The sequence below is a fragment of the Beta vulgaris genome, chromosome 4, assembly GCF_026745355.1.
Source record: "Beta vulgaris subsp. vulgaris cultivar EL10 chromosome 4, EL10.2, whole genome shotgun sequence".
In the NCBI taxonomy this organism is placed as follows: Eukaryota; Viridiplantae; Streptophyta; class Magnoliopsida; order Caryophyllales; family Amaranthaceae; genus Beta; species Beta vulgaris.
In genome coordinates, this window is record NC_079205.1 from 40928517 (window position 1) to 40952228 (window position 23712).

General features: G+C 33.3%; 1 protein-coding gene and 1 non-coding gene across 2 annotated transcripts; one reads left to right on the plus strand and one right to left on the minus strand.

Moving 5' to 3' along the window:
- Positions 1 to 12058: 12058 nt before the first annotated feature.
- LOC125497141 (small nucleolar RNA R71) lies at positions 12059 to 12165 on the minus strand. The gene has a single exon (XR_007273783.1). It is a non-coding gene; the product is annotated as a small nucleolar RNA R71 (small nucleolar RNA).
- A 3682-nt stretch (positions 12166 to 15847) lies between these two features.
- On the plus strand, positions 15848 to 19020 carry LOC125496398 (uncharacterized). Its single transcript, XM_057394065.1, has 2 exons — positions 15848 to 16163; positions 18932 to 19020. The coding sequence occupies exons 1-2, from the start codon at positions 15848 to 15850 to the stop codon at positions 19018 to 19020; spliced, it is 405 nt and encodes a 134-aa protein (XP_057250048.1).
- The last annotated feature ends 4692 nt before the right edge of the window (positions 19021 to 23712 follow it).

Here is a 23712-nt window from a genome sequence, read left to right on the forward strand (position 1 = left end):
AGAATGCTTAAAACTCCTTTGCTTGTAGGTTCTTTTTGATGGTTTAAAAGCAATTTTTCACTTTAATTTCATTCAAGTTTTTTGCTTAACTAAATACTTGAAAGAAGCCGAGAGTATATTAGGGTGTAATTAGATCAACACCTTATATAATAGATTGAACAACAAAAAATTCTAGAATGTTTTAATGCTGGTAAGGTAAAGCATAGTACAAAATCTATACAAATCAATTAATTTCTTTTACACACTTACCATAACCAAAAATTTTGTACATAAGCAAGATATACAAAGCAAACATACTATGAAAAGTCTCTGACACTATAATTCAACCTATCTAATAAAAAAGTATTCACTTAACACATTGTTTCTTTTAGATGTTCAAATAAAATGATATTATGCACTATTACTGTCACTCCTTCATACAACTATTTTCGCTCCCGAATTCTGTAGTCTCACTCAACCCCTCTCCTTTGTAATGTAGCCACTTAATTATTTCATATGATGTTGGTGTAAACTTCGTTGACTGAATATCACAAAGTGTTATCTAAATAGATGATATTTGTGACAATTAATTGTTATTGAACTAACTCTTATACCTTTTGCAATCCTTGTTGTATTATAACTTTGTAAATCTATGGAGGCAAAACTAACTACATCTATGTTTACAAATCTATATATGAAACAAACATGTATTTGATGATTATTTTCACATTATCAACTTATGATGACATTATTATCTACGTCAACACATGCTTTTTCAAATATGACACATTCCGAATATATTTACTTTAAGTAGATACATGAAAAAATTGATATGAGAATAGGAATAATATAAAATTCATCATTTTCTTTTCAGAATATCAAGAAAAAAAATCAAGAACAATTTATATTAGCTATAAAAAACTTTAAAAAAGTAAATAGAAGTTAAGAAAAGTTTCACGGTTGCTGGTGGTTTGCTCCCCCCACTGCTCTTCCTCCATCTGTCGTGTTTGGTTGTGTTAACAATTAATTCTTTAGCTGCTATTTTGTGTTGCATGTTGATGCTATTTAGCATGCTTTAGATTTCTCATTCCACTCATTTTTTATTTCAGCAATCTTGGTGCTAATAAAGGTATAAAGCAGACTTCGATCGCTTACTTAAAAAGAATTTAGATTAGTTGTGAGTTAAGTTGATTGTGGTATTATCATTTATCAATGACTTCAATTCACTTTGAAACCAAGTATGAGTTTTGTTTAAATGATTAGTTAATTGGTAAAGGACCTTTTGAATATATAGACTTGAACAACTTTCCCTTACAAAAATTAATTTATTAAGTTATTGAATAACGATATAATTAGTAATAGATTATTTAAATCTTCAAATCTTCAAATTCATATAAATTTAGAACAATTATCTTGAATATAGATATCCTTAATAACGCACCTAATTAAAAAGATTACGAATTTGAAAACTTTCTATAACTTATTTGACAATTCCATTTTTTCTAAAAGAATGAATATGTGCTTAAATGACTTTGAATTCTAAAAATCTATTAAGTTATTTAGGCCTAGATTTAGTAAGTAATATATTTATCTTAAAATACATACACTAACTTACCCATATATAAAAGAAGATTGCAAATCGGAAAAAAAATCTACAATTTATTTGACAATTTCGATTTTTATATTTTCCATAAGTTTTTACATAAAAGATTACACTAACTCACCCATACCCATATATTTTTGTTTTACAGATAGTAAACTAAATCATAAGTTTTGGAACACTTTCTTATATACAACATTAATCATGAATTCGTGATATTACATGTTCTAGAATGATGAGGCCCCGTCTATTTGTTACTCTAGAAACGACTATATAAAACTCACCCGCAATGAAAACTAGTCTAGAGAGATACATGATTAACATAATAGATCTAATTTTCATCACAAAGTTAGGAAAATAGGGGCAGCACCATCCAGCTCCTTCAAATAGAGTTGCAGACATTAAGTGCATCTCCTTACAACACCACATGAGTAAAGCCAAGCGTCTTAGCCAAATGTCAAACATTATCATATTGTAATTATTTGTAGCTTAATAATAGATGTACTAATCTTGTTCAGTAGATTAGTTAAATATCTTAGCGTAGATATCTTCTTAATTAGTTTATCTGATCTTCTAATCATAGTTGACTTTCATCCTTTTGTAAACTATATCCTTTTTTTTATGGGAAACTATATCCTTTGTTGTATACTACTCCTACTGATGTACTATATAAGCTGTGGCAATCAATGACAATATGTAACTTCCCAAACTCTTTCATTATGCATTGTTGATTTACAAAACTAACTAACTTTCCTTGATCCTAAAATATATAAAAAAAAAATGAGATTGTGTTTGACATGGACTAAAAGCCTATAACATACCAGGATAGTTTGGAATTAACGGTGATTATCATTTTCTTTACTATTCTCTTTCTCGTTCATTCTCTCTCTTCAACTCTTCTCTCAGTTTAATCACCATTATAGCAAACACATTAAAACTTAAACTGTAGAATTAATATTAAATATTAATAAAATGATACCTCATTAGTATAGCTTCTGATCAATTATCATGTTTTCTATTCTCCTCTACTTGTTATTCACTTATTTCTTTGCCACCTCTATATATCTCATAACATTCTCATTTCATCCATCAAAACAATAAAAAAAAACCTCACACAAAACTAAACAATTAATGCAAATGAACAAAAATCTCTTCAACTATTCACACAGCTTTTGAACCCATGAAAATGCACGGGAAATTTTTTGTTTAATAAGAATATTTTATATTCTAATAATATTGAATGCATACACATATTTTGTGATTCCGTCAAAAGTTGATAAACTATAAGATAATGAATCATATGTTGAATTTTTTTTCCCATTTGCTTTGTTTGTCCTAGTTGTATCTTCCCCCCAACAAAATACATGATCATTATCTTTATGCGGCAAGTTGAATTTTCTCACTTTGATAACCAATTGTGCAATGTAGACCCATAAGTTTCAGTTAAACTAAATCAACCGTCACGTTTTGTCCAACATTTAATATTCACCCCATGTTTTTAAAAGGCGTAAAGATATTTTTAAAATAAATAATTTTAATCATATAATTTTATAGCATTTACCTACAATTTTATAGCTTGTCCAATATGTTTCAATATTCATCAATTCACCGGATATAATACTTGTCTGAAATTTACTTATTGACTTAAAAGTACCAACATTAACCTAAAAGTGACCTATATTAACTTAAAAGTGACCCATTTTGACTTAAAGTGAATTTTTCTACTAATAATAATTTATCATACGTCAGATGCACCTAGTACTAATTGTAAATTTTTAATATACTTAACAAAATTAAGTTTCACTGAAGTCCGACTGAAATTTGTGGGTATGACTATAGTTACCAGATTTTTTTGAGATACACTGTACTAAACTAAATGTTCTCGTATACAGTTGTAATTTCTCTCAGCATATCCTTGAAATTAGAGATGGCCAACAGTGCGGGCCAATCAAGCCCATCCAACCCAGCCCACCTCGTGGGCCGTGTGGGCCGAGCCCGCTAAAAGCCCGATCCAGCCCAGTTCGAACCATGATATTGGTGGGTGGGTCGTGGGCCAGATTTCTTGAACCCAGCACACTAAAGCCCACTACTAAAACCGCCCAGCCCAGACCACAAAACCGGTCCAGCCCGGCCCATGAACCGGACCAGCCCAGTCCAAGTAAAAATTGAACCAAATTGTATATATTTTAATTAAATTGTATATATTTTAATCAAATTGCATATATTATAATTCAATCAAATTTTAAAATAATGAAATTATTCATTAATATTAATAATTGCATATATTTTAATTCATTTTTAGATTTTATGTAACAATAATGAATAATTTCAATGATTAAATAATTTTGAAAAAAAATTCTCATGTCGACCCGCCAACCCGATCCAGCCCACTAGACCCACGAACCGCTTTTCGAACCGTGAAAACTGGTAACAGACCAGTGTGGGCCGAGATTTTTCAGCCTGTGGACCAGCCCGCCCAACCCATGAATTTCACGGTCCGGTCCTGGGCCGTGAAATCTCAGCCCAGCCCACTACGGTCCATGGTCCGGCCCGCCCAGCCCGCACCAGTGGCCATCACTACTTGAAATCATGTTTACAAAGACAAACAATAGAAATGCTTCACAAATTTAAACGTCCACTTATCATTCGAAACATTAGATTTGTAATACCTTGAGTTCGTCATGTAGTGAACATATTTGAAAATTTGCACGTAGCTAAGTGATTTAGTTTTATAGTATTAGATAGATATACTAATAAAGTATTTTCTCTCTCCAAATATTAACTCTTGAAGTGAAAATTCTATGGACTGATCCCTCTTTCCTATTTCACTTGTTTCTTGCATATATTTCTTACAATGCTTTAGAATGTGACAGAAGATATGTTACTCAAACTTAATCATTGGTGTCATTGATACACAACACAACTATTTTATTAAGAGATCCATGTTTAGTCGCACACACATGAAATTACCAAATTATAATACTAATAGAACGACTTTGTTTTTTTCCCATAAGATAATCATAAACTATATAATTCTTGTAAAAAAAATGATGAATTATATCATTAGAAATGCTTGGGTCATTTTCTGTAAATGATAATTGTAGAATGATATATTACATTTACATTAACATAGTATATAGCAGTATAATACAACCTACTGCTATTTAGGATAGAATATAGTACAACCTACCGCTACCTAGAATAACTACCAATGATAGAGATAATTACAAAATTACATCTATCTAGGATAGAATATAGTAGAAGAGTAAGTAAAGATAGTTACATAAGAGTAGTAGTAGGCTACGTTCAAGGAATAGTATGCAATTAGTTTGGGTTTGGTCATGATAATCTCTCTAGCTAGCCAATGCAACTTGCAAAGGAAAATCTTCAGCCTAACGGGGCAGATTGCAAGGTGCTGAAACGAATGGATGGAGGAAAAAAATGATGAATTTGCTGGAGGATAACACCACATAAAACGTGTATTTATACTTAATATTCACCAGCCCTTTTGATTTTTAAATTGAAAACTTGCTTGAATTACTTTCCTAATTTGTGCAAAGTTTGATATTTATATGATATCAATTACGTGATTATTGTTCTAGATTGATTATGTAAATTGTAAACAAATATCATTAATTGATAATTTTCATATTAAAGCTTGATTGAATCAATCCCTAAAATCACGTAATTCAATTAAGGAATGATTTTGATTTAGGTGATCAACTTGCACATGATTTAGGTGAATGTTAATAATTTCGGATACTATCAATTTAAATTAAGTGATTGATTGGCAGTTACCATTAACATTGGCAATAATTAAGATTGATTGATAATTCAAATTCATTGTCATTTTCATTTGGGAATTTAAAATTTTACATATAAAAAAAAGAATGATATAGAGTAAACTAATGAAACTAATGACAAATTGTGTTACAATCACGACAAAAATAAAGATGATAGATAATATTAAACATTGCTACAAAAAACTCTAATGCAATTCCATGCAAAAATGTTAAGCAATCAAGTATATATGATACACTATTTCATTCACGCAAGCCATGAATAACGAATTGATCTTCCCATTTGATGTTGCAACGAAATCACCCTCTACGGAAAATTAGATGTTGTTGCAAACCGTGAATGATGCTTGACATAATTTTTTTTCTCAAATGATGTATGAAAATGTGTTTAGGGCTATCAATTTTGATGATGTAGTGCAATGCAAATATGATTAGGATATTTATAGTGTAAAAATAAAGGTGGTTTAATTTTTTTACTCGATTTTTTTTTAAAAAAAATAATAAAATATCATTAAATCACGAATTTTCATATTAAAGCTTGATTGAATAGATCCCTAAATCACATCATTCAAATTAGGAATGATTTTGATTTAGGTGATCAACTTGCACATGATTGAAGATTGTAATTGCTTGTTTCCATGTGGAGTGAATCTCCAAAAATTTCGGCCAAATTTAAACATAATTGGAGATTTTAAAATCCGACCTTGCCTTTTTTATTCCAAATTTACGCCAATCATCAATAATTACCTCAAATCACCCCTACTTAAGATTTTAAAATTTCAGAAAATTTTTAAAAATTTCAGATGCCACATAGGCAATCCTATGTGGATAGCCTAGATGAGCGTTTTACTCCCCAAATACTCTAGAATTGCTCGGTGATTGTGAGCTTGACACGTAGGATTTAGGATTTTGCTTTAGATAATGATATTGATTGCCACTCATTATTTGATATCATTCGAGTTGTTTTTGAAAACTTTATCATATATCTCGAGTTTTGTGGAAAATTAAGCACTATTGGACTACTAAAGTTTCAGTTGGTCTTATACGAGACCGTCTAATTTTAACTTACAATTAGGTACGGCCCAAGCCCAATATTAAGAGGAGGATATGTCATTTTTTTTATAATATAGTAACTAGTTTAATCTATTTAGGAACAAGGTTAATCTATTTTGTGACCAGGTTAATCTATTCAGTAATGACATTATTTAATGCATTTAGTGACTAGTTTAATCCATTCGGTAAAACTATCGAGTTGTTTTTTTTGAAATTATATGTTGTAGTTCGATAATCAAGAAAAAAAAAGGAAGGAGAAGAGAAGGAATGACTAGGATAGTGTTAGGTTGGAGTAAAATGGAATGAGCTTGTTAGAAAATACAATCTTGAGTTCGTCTAAGTTTATGTTAAAATTAGACCGTCTATTCTAATAATTTGTGTGGTTAAGATTAGAACAAGGATAATTTGATTTTTTAGTATATTCATGATATACCTCGATGTACATGTACACTTGGGTGTACCATACTCAAGGTATACTTAGAGACAATTATGTAATAAATCCTCCAAATAAGAAAAAATTTACTCATTTTACTCACTTATTTCTAAGCTTATTTGACGTTAGTTATGATGATAGTTTTTATCTGTGAGAGTAGTTGTTAGCATGACTGGTGGTTGGTGTATAAGTGTTAGTTATCAGTTGTCAAAACAGTGGTATAAAATAGTGATGTTTGGTAAAAGAAAATGTTAAAGTAATTGCTTGCAGATTACTAGGCAAGAACTAAGTTAAAACTTTAATATAAAATTTATACACCACTAAAGACTACCCAAAAGCTACAATTGCAGTTTTTGACAAACATTACTAAAATGCTACTTGTACTACTAAAAGCTACGCATACCTCTATCTAACAAAACACTCTGATTTTTTTTAATTAGTGTTTTCAGTGAGCCAAAAAACTCAAAAAGCTACCTCAAAAGCTTGCGCCAAAAGGCCCCCTAATCATTTACCCATTTCGTTTCTCCTCTTATTCTTAATTTTTTCTCTTACCCCCAAATTTTCTCTCTCCTCCATTTTTCTCTTACCCCCAAATTTCTCTCTCCTCCATTTTTTCTCTTACCCCCCAAATTTTCTCTTGCATTATTTCTTTCTCTTTCAAATTTGCAACTTTCATTGAAATTAATGAATGATAAAAATATATATTGCTTTAAATTTTATCAATAAGGAATTACTTTCAAATTTGAGAATCAACATTAGAGTACCAAAACTCTTTAAGGGAGGAATTAATGATCGATCATGCAAAAGATGATTAAGAATCAATACTAGTTTTAGATTTCTATTACCTCCATCATTCTCTTACAGTAGACACATAATCGTATTTTTCCATTTAAGGGTCAAATAATGAAATATACCGCAATATTAGTAGGCACGACCTAAGGGAAGAGCATTCCAAATAACCAGGCCATCTTATATTTTAAAATAATATTCTAAATCCCAATTAATTATCCATGATGATTAATTATAAATTAAATCCCTAAAACGTTTTAAGTCTATTTTAAGAGCCCAATTAAATATTTGTTATTTTAATAAATATTTTAATACATGCTTTTATTATCTTTAGTAAACACTTTGAGCATAAATCATATTTTGCATTCCGTAAAATTCAATCCTCGGTTTTTAGGGATAAAAATAACATTTTCAAAGCACGCGTAGAATAAAAAACGAATATGCTAGAATATGCGCTAGACACGGCGGCTGCGCTCAGCGTGCCATTTGCGTCCAACGCATTGCCCAGATGACACGTGGACTTGTGACTCACACAAAGTCTTGTGTGAGGTGCAAGCTATTTTTCTATCTTTCCAAAAACGCGTTTATTTGCCTAAAATAGGCCTGAATGAAATCTATGTATTAATCTAATAATAATATTCCCTAAATTGTACAATACCTACTCCACCATATATTCAATATAAGAACCTAACCATAGGCCTGAATGAAACTAATTATTTGTTCATTTTTATTTTCAGGTAATTTTTGTTTAAGAATGCCTCCATAACCCATGCCGGATGCATCTGTTTCTACTATCATGAATGCATTGGGATTTGGGAGACCTAAACATGGAAGGGACTTGACTTTTTCTTTTAATGTTTGTATTATATGTATATGTTTAGGTGACTAAGCTGGATGATTTTTTTCGTAATCTTTGGTAAATACATGAACAATATTATCTTAAATTAGGGAAAAAGTCTGAAATATAATTAAGACATCCTAAAAATCTTTTCCACACAACTCTTATTTCATAAAGAATTCAATGTCCCATGGATAATGTGCTAGTCCAATAACATTGCGCCTACCACATAGGATTGCGCTTGGCGCAGGACGCATGTGCATCACAATTTTCTTTTGCCTATAAATATGGGTTGATTTCCCGAATCAGACACAACTTTTTCATTATTATTTTACAAACACTTACGTATACTATTATGAATCTCAAAATACTTCCACCCTTTCAAATCAATTTCAATTCCTAATCATACTACTTTTCTGGTTCCACGTTTGCTCAAGGTCGTTATGCTCTTCGATCTAAACCATATAGATATAATCCTGAGCATCCTTGAATAATCAATTATATTTATTGTATTGAAGTTACTAACATTTTTTTTTTGTCATGATGTACATATTTAATTGATAACCGTGATTGTTTTTAAATTCTAACCTTTTATTATTCTTGTATATAATATTCCTGATTGCCTTATTTGTACTATGCATGATTTTTTTTCACCCACATGTTATTATTGCTAAACAAGACCTAAAGAATTGTTCTAACTAATTCAGATAATTTGGACAACCTGTTAGGAACCTTGTAATATGATTGCATAATAACTTGTCACTAAAAATTGTTCTAACTAATTCAGATAATTTGGACAACCTGTTAGGAACCTTGTAATATGATTGCATAATGACTTGTCAAAATTAGTCTTTTTATGTGTTTCTTGAACCAGTCTAGAATAAATATTTTTATGGTGTATTAAAACGTTATATGATTATTCTTTTACATAAAATCTGTAATGAATTGATATTTAGTAGAGGTCACCAATGGAAAACATAGTTTCTAACTATATTGTACCCTCATCCCTCGAACTCAATTTCTGATTCCTGGCCATCGTAGTCATGATGGAAAAATCTACAATAGATAAGTTCCTAAGATGTCCCTACCGTACGTTTTAATATGTAATTATGTTTATGATTCTTTGATAGGTGCGTTTCAAACGCACTTTAAGGACCCCTTTTAGCTCATTTTGATCCTTTTTCTCCCCTTTCTTCCCTCTTTCTTCTCCCTTTCCCCTTCTATTTCATTCACTTGATCATAGTGACATTTTGCTAGATTTTTAGTCATTTTTGACCGAATTTCTAGTACATTTGCTTTCACCTTGTTTTGCCATGTTCTTGATATAGGTGAAACTACTAAGATGGCTACGATTTGTAGAGTTGGAAAAGTTAGCAATGAGAACAAAGCACACATTGATAATGGTGCGCTTGCACCATTCCCCATGTCCGCTCGCACAAAGGAGCACATTCCACAATATAATCTTGAACAGAGAACTTAAAATGGACATAACTTTCAAACCACAAATCGGATAAAGGTAATTCCAATTGGAGGTGAAAGCTCGTTTCGATATATTTCCAACGACTGGTCATAAGCTTGATTTGTATATAAAATGAAGAAGTTATGCTCGTTTTAAATTGAACTGACCGACTAGATCAGAAAGGTGCCCCTGCACCCGGTTTTGGTGCGCCCGCACCTGTTTTGGTGCACCCGCACATGTTTTGGTGCGCCCGCACCATTTGACGTCTGATTTTGGTTTTGAGGCAGAAGGGTGAGGTGCTCCCGCACCTACTTGTGGTGCGCCCGGACCCTTCGTTTCCGGAAAAGAAAAATTCGAGCCTTCATTAAAAACGATAGTTTTGTTTTAGTTTTGAACCTATGCTTTATTCTAGAGTTTAGAGAGATATTGCTAGGGTTTATACTAGAGAGAAAACACTTATTTACCTAGATTTGAGATTAATTAATCATAGTTTGTGATTCCGATAACATTCAAGGTACTTTTTCATTCAATTCAATTTGAAGTTTCGGTTTTTATTTCATTCTTTTCGTGTTTCTTGTTCTTCTTATTATTAGTCTTCATTCTTATAATCTCATAATTGTTATTTCGATTAGTTTGATTATCTCTTAATCATGTTTAGCCTTAGATTAGTCATAGATTTTATGTTTAATTGTTTAGAATCCATGATTAGTGAGTAGTTTCATATCTAGGGTGAAAGTATGGATTAGGGTTTTAAATGTTTTGTTGATGTGATTGTGATGTTTTAAGGAAGTTTATGCATTGATCTTGGTGTTTTGAGACCTTAGGATAGATTTGATCACATTTATCTTTGGTATTTTGATTCAAATGTTCTTAAATCGAATTTTGAACTCTTTTATCATCCCCAAGAATCAACTTAATTTCTATGTCAAGATATTGGGTAGAAATTAAGGGGATCCTTTATTAGTGGTTTTCCGAATTTAATCAATTAACTAAAGACCATTCGAGAGAGGATTTAGTTGATTGATTAAGTGATTATTCTTGAGGACCATTCGAGAGGACTCGAGTATTTTAGGGGAAAACTAAGCCTTGCATAATCATCTCCGTTACTTCACAATCGCATTAACATTCATTGTCCTTTCTTATTCATACTAGCAACCTTAACTCTAGTGTCTTCATATATGATATTTTAACTCGTGTTATTTGCTTGTCCTTATTATTAGTTAGTCATAGTTGTTACCAAACCTTTTCAAACTCTCAAATACCCTTCAATTAGGTAATTTGGAGTTGATACACTTTAATTAATCCCATTTTCCCCGTGGATCGACCCTTGACTTTCCCTTACTATTTTCTTAGTAATTGCTTGTTAGGTTTTATAAGTATTATTTGAAAAGCAATTTTTGGTGCCTTAACGACACACTAAAAACCTCTTATCAATATGGCGCCGTTGCCGAGGAAATTGTGTTATTAATTGAAGTTTATTTTAGTTTAGCTTGCTCAGTTGATTTTTTCTTTTATTTTCTTTTTGATTGTGGTTGTTATTTGCTAATCCTCTACTTAGCTTTATTGTGTTACATGAGAAGAAGAGTTCACGGTTCACCCACTTTGCCTTTAGATCCTGAAATTGACCGTACATTGCGAAAGCTTCGCAAAAATTTGGAAGATTTAATTTGTCTTTGGGTTCCGAGCCATCTTCACCAGTCTCAAGTACAACAAGTGAAGTTGAAGCAGAAATGGGTGAAGCAAATCCAACTCTTTAGGGATTTCGGAAATCCGGGTTCCTATGTTCTTCAAGGTGGTATTCGACTCCCCGCCACCACTACAAATTTCAGCATTCATCCTCAGTATACTCAAATGGTGAAAGCAGAGCAATTTTGTGGGGGGGTCGGATGAGGATCCTCTTGACCATCTTGACAAGTTTCTTGAGATATGTGCTATGATAACAACAAATGACATCTCCCCTAACTATATTAAGATGCATTTGTTCCGATCTTCTCTTACCGGAAAGGCAAAATTATGGCTCAAGAGCTTGCCTGCTAATTCCCTCAATACATGAGAAGAAGTCACAATGGCCTTTTTGAAGAAATACTTCCCGGAGTGGAAGACAGCAGACATAAGGAGGAAGATCTCCTCCTTTGAGCAAGAGAACGATGAGACACTTGCGGAAGCTTGAGAGCGGTTCAAGGAGATGATCCGTTCATGCCCTCACCATGAGTTTAACAAAAACCTCCTCATGCGGTTTTTCTATGATGGCCTTGATCCTATATCACGTGCCCACCTTGATGGTGGAGTGGGAGGTCAACTTTCTAAGATCCCGCAAGGTCAACTTGAGTCCACTATTGAGGAAGTGATCAAGAATTATTCATGGGGTTGACGACGAAGAGGTGCTCAACCTAAGAAGAGTGGGAAGTTCAAATTAGATCCCATGGATCATATCAAATTCAAGCTAAGATGGACCAACTTGACAAGAAGCTCTCAAAGATCAATCTCGCCTCATCTAATCCTTCACAGGTAAATTCTTTTTCTTGTGATATTTGTGGTGGTATTAACAATGATACTTCTTATTGTGGAGGTACTCGTTCGGAGCATGTGGCGGCGATAAACTCTAGAGGAGATGGTTATCAAGGGAACCAAGGGTATAGAAACAATCAAAAAGGGAGTTGGAACAACTCAACAAAACTACACCCAAGGCTTCAACCAACCTCAACAAGGATGGAATCAACCTCAACAAGGGTACAACCAAGATCAACACCCAGGGTATGTGCAAGGGTATAACCAAAATTATAATCAAGGTGGTTCATCCCCACAAGGGTCCAATATTTACCAAGCTCCACATCAAAGAGCCAATGCCCAAAAACCTCCCTCTAATCCTTCATTCCCTAAACAAAATCCCGAACCGATTCCATCTCCCGATCCTACCTCTCTCCAAATTCTCCAACAACTCCAATCTATGAACCGAATTCTCCAAAATCATGAGCAAAGGTTTCAAGAGCTAAAAGCCCATAACAAAATGCTTGAAACCCAAATCGCCCAAGTAGCCGAGAAGAACCCTTATACTCCCACAAATGAACTTCCGGACCAACATATCCCTAACCCCAACCTCCATCAAGCCAAATGTAATCCCCCACAATTTTAAAGAATTTTCATAAATATATTAAAGTATTTATGTGGTTATATTTAAATCCAAATGAATTTGGAAAATGATTTGACTTTTAAAAAGGGTTGACTATTTTAAAAGTCAACTAAAAATATTGTTCATAGCTTAATAAAATTTGTAATATTTAATTAAGCATGTTTTAATAAGAGTTTTAATTATTAAAAGCATATTTGAAAAGAAAGCTTAATGGAATCGAAAGCCCAAAAGTAATAAAAAGGGAAAGGATTATTTGATGACTAAAGTCCTAATAAGCCCATCTTGTTAGTCATCAAAGTTTTAATTATTGAAATCTCTTTTCCTAAGCCCAAAAGGATTAGCCTATTTAAATATCCAAAAACCCAATATTTTACCCTACACTCTATTTCTCTCTCCTCCTTGCACGTGATACTTTTCTTTCTCTCTCACCGCCGTTTTCTCTCTCTCTTCCTTGTGCGTGAGTTTCATATTTTCTCTCAAAAGATTGTTTCTTCTTCGCTAAGTAACGTTTCTTGTTGAACAAGAAACGTCACAAACTTTATTGAACCAAGAAATGCTGCCGCCGCCCTTGCTGCTGTCACAGCGCTGCCGGCGCCCTTCTTCCTCTTGTTTGGTTGTTTTCTTTTCTTTCCTCTAAGATTCCATTAAAGTATTAGTTTTTATATTATTATTTTTATTAGCATGTTTATGATTTAAATTATTATTTTATATGAAAATAATTTTCGGCTGTTCATATATGAAAAATAATAATTTCAGATTTATTATTTTCAGTTTTTATTATGAAAGATATAGTTTTTAGGGTTTTAATCACTAGAAACTATATATTTAAAGTATAAATATGAGTTTTGTTAGAATATGATTTTATATGTATTAAATATATTTTCAGAAATTTATAAATTTTATAAGTGCTGGAATTTCAGAAAGTATGTATTTTAAGGGTTTTTAATGATTTTTAATCACTAGAATAGTTGTACTATACTAGGGATTAAAAATAACGAAAGTTTAATAATAAAAACGATTTTAAAGACGTTTAAAAGGGTTTGGGACGTTTTTAAAGTTGCTGTAAATTTTTAGTTCAAGTATTTATTTATTATTTATTTTCTAGGCGGAGAATTCATAGTAGGAGACTTTTAGAGCGTAAAAGTGGCCTACCGATTCGTTTACACAAGGTACGTACATAGTCTACGTGCTATATGTTTAGAAACATGCTTGGGATGTTTTATTTATTAGTATCATGTATAGGACTCTGTTGTTCATATATATGATTTACTGAATTGTTTTACATGTTATTTGCCTTGTGCTACATGTAAACTAGAAGTATTATGAGTATGTTTTGTATGGAAGTTTGATGCAAGCAGATAAGTTCAGTTTATGTATTAATTCGTGAGTGAATTAATGTAAGTAAGTTGAATCATGTGTTACATAGATTCTTGAGATTATTTATTTATCTTATAAGAACCGTGGATCTTATTTGGTAAGTATGAGTTATCTATATAAAGGTACAGTTTACTGTTGGCTAGGTTCAACAGGCAAGTTAGTAAAGAATAAAAAGAAGTTAAAGAGTCTTGATGATAAGTTGTGAACACTTGTTAATTCTAAGATAAAAAGGAGTTTTTGATGTTATGTGATTATTGTTATATGTGTTATGTGCTTGGTTGTGTCAACACAAGTATAAAATGAATGCAACGTAAAGTGAAACGAGAATAGGTTATAGACTTTAGACTGGTGCACGTCTAGAGTTGGACACTAAGGGTTGGGATACATAGTCCGCCGTGATATGTATTTTCCTAGGATTGGATTGATCACCTTTCCTTTTAGTTCAAAGGTTCCTCGATATCGCAGGTCATTTGGAATATGTCGGTAGCTCCATATTCCTATTTCAGTATAGACAACTCGTCCCATAACTATTCCATTTAAGAAAGAAATAAAAGTTTAAGTCTAGTTCAGTAAGATCTCTGCAGATGTTATATGTTTATTATTATTATTCCTGCAAGTTATGTTTTGTAGTATCATGTTTAGGTTATGTTATGTCTGATATGTAGTACTCAGCTTTGCTGATTACGTGCTTGTCTGTGTTTGTGATCATGGCTTTGCCTATTGATCCTGTGGTGATCCTTCGGGGAGCAGAGTCAAGACGCATTGACATTACAGGTTCGAAGATGCATATCATTGGGAATCTGGAATGGAGAGGCTCTTGTTAGTAATAGTTATTTAAGTTGTTTTCTAGGAGTTTATGTTTTCAGACAATAGTTTTAAGTTGGTGTGTTTAGTTTGACATTGTCATTTGTTTCATAAGTTTAATAAAGTTGTTTTTAGTAATTGTTTTCCGCTGCAAAATTCTGAGTAAGCCGAAACGTTATCACACGGGCGATAATGCCTGGGTAATTCTCTAAGGTTTATTATAAAGTTATTTCTAGAAAAAGAGAATTATCGGGGTGTTACACCAAAGCCATCCATTTGAGGTCGAGAATAAGTTATGAGGGTCCTAAGATGCCTAATGAGGAGTTAGAGAAGGAAGAATAAGTTGAGGTTGTTGAGAAAGAAGATGAAGTTGAGGAAGGTGAGAAACAAGAGACTATGGAAAGAGATGAGCCACAAGTCCAAGTTGGTGATAAGACTCCATAGCCATCATCTTCACCAACTAAGACTTATGTGCCACCGGTTCTATACCCTCACAGATTGGTGGAGAGGAAATTGAGTGAAAAGTTCTCCAATTTCATCAATTTTATAAAAGGCCTTCAAATCAGCATTCCTTTCCTTGAAGCAATGTCTCAAATGTCGGCTTATGCTAAGTTTTTGAAGGAAATCCTCTCCAATAAAAGGAAACTAGAAGATGAGCTCATCACCTTGCCATACCAAGTAAGTGCTCTAGTGCAATGTGCCATGCCTAAGAAGCAAAGAGACCCCGGAAGCTTCACCTTGCCGGTGAAGATAGGTGACTTGGAGCCTAAAGGAGCGTTGGCCGATTTAGGAGCAAGTGTGATTTTGATGCCTTTATCCATAGCTAAGCACCTAAATCTTCCTCTTTATCCTACACCGAAGACTATTCAATTGGTGGATCGAACTGTGAGAGTGTCACATGGTGAGTTGGAGGATGTACCAATACAAGTTGGGCATGTGTTTCTGCCATGCGATTTTATAGTAATGGATATAGAGGAAGATCCGAAGACTCCTCCCATTCTTGGGAGCACTAGTAGAATAAATGCTATTTGCTGCGGTTAAAAAGTGTCCTATTGCTGCGGTTTTGGGCGCGCAACAATTAAGAGGGCAGCAATAGGTAAATAATATATTGCTGCGGTTTCTAAGCAAAACCGCAGCAATATTATTTTATTATATCAAAAAAATCAAGTATATTGCTGCGGTTTTAAGCCAAAACCGCAGCAATATACCCTAATATTGGTAATATTTTTTTTTTTTTTTTGCATTTGCCCATAAAATTTGAAATATTAAAATCAGACAACTAACACATTCACTATTCACTAAATTCGCATACAAACTACAGATGAAATGACATGAATCTCATTAATATATAACAATGAAAAATCTAATTACATCAATACTACTCCCTCCGTTTCCTAAAGATCTTCCCACTTGCTGTTCCTACAGATACCTAGGAAAATCAAGTTGTGTGGGGCATGGTGTGAGTAAAGTAGGAGAGAGAAAGGGGTTAAGATAAATAAACAAATAAAAAGGGGTTAAAGTAGGAGAGAGAAATGGAGTAAAATTGAATTAATAATGTAATGGTGGACCATATGATAGTGACATGAGAGGGTAAATAGGGAAATTTGTTTTGCCATATAAAGGAATAAAGCAAAAGAGGGAAGATATTTTGGAAACACCCTTAAACGGAAAGAGGGAAGATCTTTAGGAAACGGAGGGAGTAGAAAACAATAAAATGAAAAGGCAACAAAAAAAATCTAAACATAACAATAAACAGAAATGATAAAAAAAAAGAAAAAACGAACTAAAACAAAAAATAAAAAACAACCGGCAGATAACCTATTTACAGATCTAAATTCCAAGGAGAAAACCTATTGAACAGAAATTCGAAATTTAAACCAACGACAGATGCAAACTACGAATGAAGATTTACATATCTAAATTATAAAACCTATTGAACAGAAATTCAAAATTATGAACACAAAAATTTACATATCTGAAAAAAAAAAATAACGAAAAAAAAGGAAAAAAAAAAGCGGATCTAAATTCCGACCGGTATTGACAGTGATGAAAACCAAAGACATTAAAAAATAGACATTAAAATATGGATTAAACCAACGACATTCAGATGCAAACTACGAATGAAGATTTACAAATCTAAATTATAAAACCTATTGAACAGAAATTCGAAATTATGAATACAAAAATTTATATATCTAAAAAAACAAAAATAACGAAAAAAAAAAGAACAAAAAAGCGGATCTAAATTCCGACCGGTGTTGACAGTGACGAACACGAGTGAACGAACCGGAGCGAGGAACGAACACGAGTGCACACGAGTGACGAAGCGAAGCGCCGGTGTTGCGACGACCGGTGTTGGATCGGAGAGTGAGGAACGAGTGATGAAGCTCGCCAGAGAATAATGACGACAGATTAGGAGAGAGAGGGAGGAGTGAGAGAGATTATAGAGGAGAGATGAGAAAATATAGGAGTGAGAGAGATGAGAGGTTGATAGCAGAGAGAGAGAGAGGGTGAGAGGTTAGATAGAGGCGTGTGGTGACTGGTGAGGAAAACAAAAAACCCTAAGTATGAGGCTCACCACGCGTCTTTTATACTGTTTTTTAATATTTTTAAATAATGTTGTTGCGGTTCCTTAAAAAAACTGCAGCAATATAATAAAAAGTTATTTTTAAATATTATTTTATTGTATTGCTGCGGTTTTTTACCAAAACCGCAGCAATATTTCGATCAAATAGTCAACTTTTTTTTCAAAAATTTTCAAGTAGACACTAGTAGAAAAAAGACGATTTGCGTCCCCTGATTTGCGTCGCACAGACACGGAAGTGACGCAAAAAACCTATTTGTGTCGCATGCTCTAAGGAAATGTCGCAAAAGACAACCTATGTGCGTCGTATCTAACTAACGTGTGACGCAAAATAACTATGTGCGTCGCATGAATCCCATGGTGCGACGCACATAACAGAAGTTATGCGCGTCGCATGAAGCCCATTGTGCGACGCACATTAAAAGCCCAATCCAAGTTTTAACTCACGCGTGTTATACTTGCTCTATCTCAACCCTAATTTTCTTACTGTCTCATTCTCTCATCAGTAGCCTCTCTCTCTCTCTCTTTACTCGCCGTCACTACTCCTCTCTCTCTCTCAGATCTCCTCCTCTCTCTTTCAAAATCTTCAGTTTACAATTTCAGTTTTACAAACGCTAAAAAATTCATCTCTTTCGAATAATCTTATCAACGAAGTGCGTGGTCGTGTTTGGTGGTTTCCGGCGAAGAGATGAGAAAGAAACAAGGTAAAATGGCGGTGGTCTGTGTCGATTTCCGGCGATTTTGACTTCTCCTCCCTCCTCTCTCTCCCTCCCTCGCTCTAAACCTAAGAAACAAATGAGTTTTCCGACGACAACATACAGCCGTTTTCCGACGATTGCCTTTTCGCAGGTAAAATTATCGTTTTTTCGTTTTTTAATTGTTTAGATCCAGTTTCATTTTTTCATTTTTTCATGTTTTCAGATCTATAATTTTTTCCTTCGTTTTTTCATTTTTACATTGTTTAGATCTAATTTTTTCATTTTTTCATTGTCTTTCGAGTTTTATCTCTCGGAAATTATTTTCTTCTGTTTTTTTTTTTAGATCTGATTTTTTATTGACTTTTTTTTTCTTACTTTCATTTGCAGATCTGTTTTTTGGTTTCTCTGGAAGTTTTCTTCGTCAGAAATGGAAGGAAATTGATAGAATTTTGCGTCTCTCTACTCTAGATCTCTGATTTTTTATATTATTTTGTGTTCGAGTTGTAAATTATAGAATTTTGGTGGTTTAATGTTTTGTGTTGGAGTTGTAAATTATAAAATTATTGAATTTTGTTGGTATATATTTTGTTGTGTTCAATCCTACTTCGATTTCAGTTGGTAATTTGTCTCTCAATCTTCGAGAATCATCTTTGCAGTATATTCTAGGTCTAAAAAAATATTTTTTTTTATTAAAATAGTAATTTGCGTCGCACATAGCCCGAGGTGCGACGTAAATCACTAATGTGCGTCGCACCCTAGGCATTGTGCGACGCACATTACCCTCTGCATTACTCTGAATTGGGCTGGGATAGCCATTTGCGTCGCACCATATACGTGTGCGACGCAAATAGCTGAACCATCTGCGTCGTTTCCGCATAGAACGCAGATCGTTTCTGAGTCATTTGCATCGAGGGCTTTGGCGTTGCACTAGAGTCCGACGCAAATAGGCGCCTCACATCCGACGCAAATTGCCTTTTCTGTACTAGTGAGATACTATATTGCTGCGGTTTTAGGCCAAAACCGCAGCAATATCTTTTCTTTATATTTATCTTTTCTTTTCACGTGCTATATTGCTGCGTATGAGCAAAACCGCAGCAATACCACCGCAGCAAATAAATTTTATTCTCCTAGTGGAGGGAAGTTCTTAAGACATTGGGTGCCATGATAAACTGCAAAAATGATACAATCACGGTCGAGGTAGCCAATGAGAGGGTTGTGTTCGAGTTCTCAAAGACTTTTAAGAAACCCATAATAGAGAAAGTTTGTCGGGTCAATCTAGTAGAGGGTGAGATGGAGGATTTTGAGAAAGTGGTCCACATCAGGGTCAAGTTATATGCTTCTATTACCGATGCCTCGAACTTGGACATAGACGAGGTGTATAAATTCTCCATGCTTCCTGATAGCACTACCATTGAGGAGGTACATAAAGAAGCATTTGAGTTTCCTGCTACATCCATTGATAAAAAGGAGAGTTCTAAGCCTCCTCCAAAGGTAGAGTTCAAACCCCTTACCTCCTCCCCTACTTTCTCTTTGCTTGTCAACTCCGAGGACGGAGTTTGTATTAAGTTTGGGGAAGTTAGCATGTGTTCACTCTATCTCAAAATTTTCTTCCTCCTCTTTTTAATCAGGTTCATATTACTATATCTGCATGTTAATTAGGTTCATATTAGTGTTTTTAACCAACCACTCTCGGCTCGGAACAAGTTGGGTCTGGGTTGCATGCGGGTTCACTCGTGGATCGGGCCAGTTTTTGACACCTCTAAGTGTGCTCATCCCTACAGCGTAGTCCGTTTCACCAACCTGCACAATTTAAATAGAAAAAGAACAAAGAAAAACAAATACACAAAATAAGCGTACGTTAAGTAATTGCAACTTCATCCCGTAAAATAATAATAGTTATATTTTAGAAATAGTTTATCTATAAATAATACAGACAAGTATATAGTGCATATTACCAATTCCAATTTGTTATTTCAATAGGAACACTACTAGAGGGGGTGAATTGTATGTGTAGAAATAAATGTACTTTTTATGGAATTATAAAACTTAAACAAACAAACAAGCTAAAGGAATACAAGTGAATTTTACGAGGAAAAACTTATTGGGTCCAACAAGAAGAAACAACCTCGACCACTAGAAATTTTTAATTCAAATCTTTCACTAATTAGGCCAAACAAATTTACTACAACCTAACTTTACTCTCGCGCCACACCTTGAGTTCCTTCACTTAAGTTCCTGAACAACTGTCCCTTAACAGTTGTTCCTCTCAATTTCACTTGAAAATTTCTTAGTCTAACTTGCTTCACTCACAATTTTTCTCTTACAGGTAGGGGTATAAGTGGATTGCGAAAAGTCCAGAGTCCAATCCAATCCAATCCAAACTTGCCGGATAGGACTGGACTGAAAATTCTTTAGACTGGACTCAGACTCAAATTTTCGAGTCCAGATATCTCGGACTAGATTTGGACTCACTTCGTTGGAGTCCAATAAGTTCAATCCAGTCCAAAAAATATTTTAGTATATAATGTATTTATGTATATGTGTGTGTGCGCGCACGCGCGTGAGTGTGTTTGTGTGAGTGTGTGTAATGTATATTTTAAAAAAAATTCTTTTACATTTTTGTTTAAATTTTGGAAATTTTAACATTCTCGCTCTAAATTCTTTTACCTTGCGCCAGAATTTTTAACTAGCATCCAAAAGTCCAAAGTGAGTACTGAAAAGGCAAAAGTTACTTTAACACTTTGTAGCGTCTTTCGTATTTTGTAATTTGCATTTAAAGACCTAAAAAATGTATGTAACTTACTTTTAGTGGAATGAATATGTTGACTCTGATTTAATTTTTCGAATTTAAATGATTCAATCATGAGAAAATATTGTGAACCTAAATAGGGAAAATTCTTCTATAAACATAACTAATAACCCCTATGATAACATTATTATTATTGCTATAACCATAATAAGTAACCCCATACATGTGTTTTAAGTAACCACTTTAATTAATTTTCAGTAACCCCATATATTTGCTATAAGTAACTCCTTTAACTAACTATCAGTGACTTGAACATTAATAAGTAATACCCAAAAATAATTAAAGTAATATTCTATAAATATAACTAGTAACCCCTCGATAACATTATTAATAATTCCTATAACCATAACAAGCATACCCCATATATGTGCTCTAAGTAATCACTTTAACTAATTTTCAGTAACCCCATATATCTGCTATGATTAATATCAATAACAAAGAAGTACTTGCATTGATCCTTCTTCCAAATCAAGAACTTCATCTGGCTTTTATTACAATAGCAGACCTTGGATCAATTGTTGCTCGATCTTACTCGTTTAGATGAAGCTACAAACACTTCAAACTTCCTCTTTCACCTTTTGATACCTACCACTCTTGGCGGGTTTATCTTCAACTACATCAACAACCAGATAATCAGGCTCATCTTCAGGTTTAACCCTTTTCAATGACACATCTCCCGTTTACCAAATGCTTCTGCCAATGAAGGCTTATTAACCTTCAAAATTTTGTCACTCAAAGGCCTCTTCAAGCGAGATGTTGGCTTATGCGTTGGCTTTTTCTCAGATCGCTTTTTCTTCAACTCAACATAAACTTTTTCATCTGAAATTCTAGAAGATTGTTATTGCTCCCCCTCTTCACCTTCCTCCTCTTCTTCGTCATCATCACTTTCTTCCCCATCATTTTCTTGTCCATCACCTTCCTCCTCTTCACCTTCCTCCACTTTGTTTCCTTCCTCATCAGTTGCTTCCTCATTACCTCCCTCCTCATTACAACTTGACTAACACCGAAGACGACACAATTTCAGCAACAGAAAATTTTGGCATATCAACACATCTTGTCAAAGGAACTTTCTCAATATACCTTTAGAAGTACATGAATCCTCAGAAACCTCATTGCAAACTGTAAAACAATGAATCAATAACCCAACATAATAAAGTCAGTAACCTATAAAAACTATAATAATTAACCACACAAAAAATTTAATCAATACAACATTCTAACTAAGTCAAATGTTAAAATTCAAATCGATCAATACCCTCCAAAAATTATCAATTATAACAGGTGACACTTGTATAACTTCACCAATAACGCCTGTCCTAATAAGTTCATCAACAAATGAGTATACTCCACACATTGCAATCAGTAATCTCAAGACAGTATATAGCCAGTAAACTTAATTAAAACAATAACACCTCATTTTATAAACAGTAACCTCAAAAACAAACTTACACGAACAGTAATCGAAACCTAACTCAATCAGTAACTACAATAAATTATGAATTGCAAATTAATCATTGATCAATGAAATTAACAAAAATGAACAAACAAAAGAAATGCAAAACCTAGGTTTCCAAATGTCTTGATGAGTAACATCAAAATAAATTTTCAAAGTTTAAAATACATAATAAAAAAAGAGAAAACGTAAGTTCTCAAATCTATTGATGAGTAACAAAATTAAATGAAATTACTATTTAAAAAACAAAATGAGTAACAATTTCGTAATCTAGGTTTCACATTTCAAAAATACATAATTTGACGAAGTTACGAATGTCGAACAACAAAAGTTACTAAATAATTCAATAGGAGTTCCGCGTCTAATATAATTCAAAACACACAGAAAAAATAGAGAAAACGAACAACAAGAATTCAAAAGTAAAAAAAATAAAAATACGAAATTATGTTTATGAGTTTCAATTAGGTTCATTAAAAATATAAACAAACAACAAGAATTCAAAAAAAAAAAAAAAACGCCTGAAGGTTCCTTCTCAATCAATATTGTTGCTCCAATTTTCGCCTCCACGAACAATAACCTTCACTTTAGGCATATTTTACATGAAGCATCTATTGAAAATATGAAAATCAACCTTTAAAAAGGCCACAAAACAACAAGAAATTATCGATGTTAATGGAGGTTTTTCGAGCAATGTGAATGGAGGTTGTTTTTAAAAAAACAACAAATAAGGAACCTGATTACAATTAATGGAGTTTTAAACGTGGTTTAATTGCATTTTTCGTCAACATTTAAACGTGGCTTGTAACGTTCATTTTTTCTCATGTTTCAGTGTTGTGCTAACTTTTACAAATGGGCCCATTATATTAACATGAAAAACGCTTCGCTAGCTCCTGGACTCTAAACTAA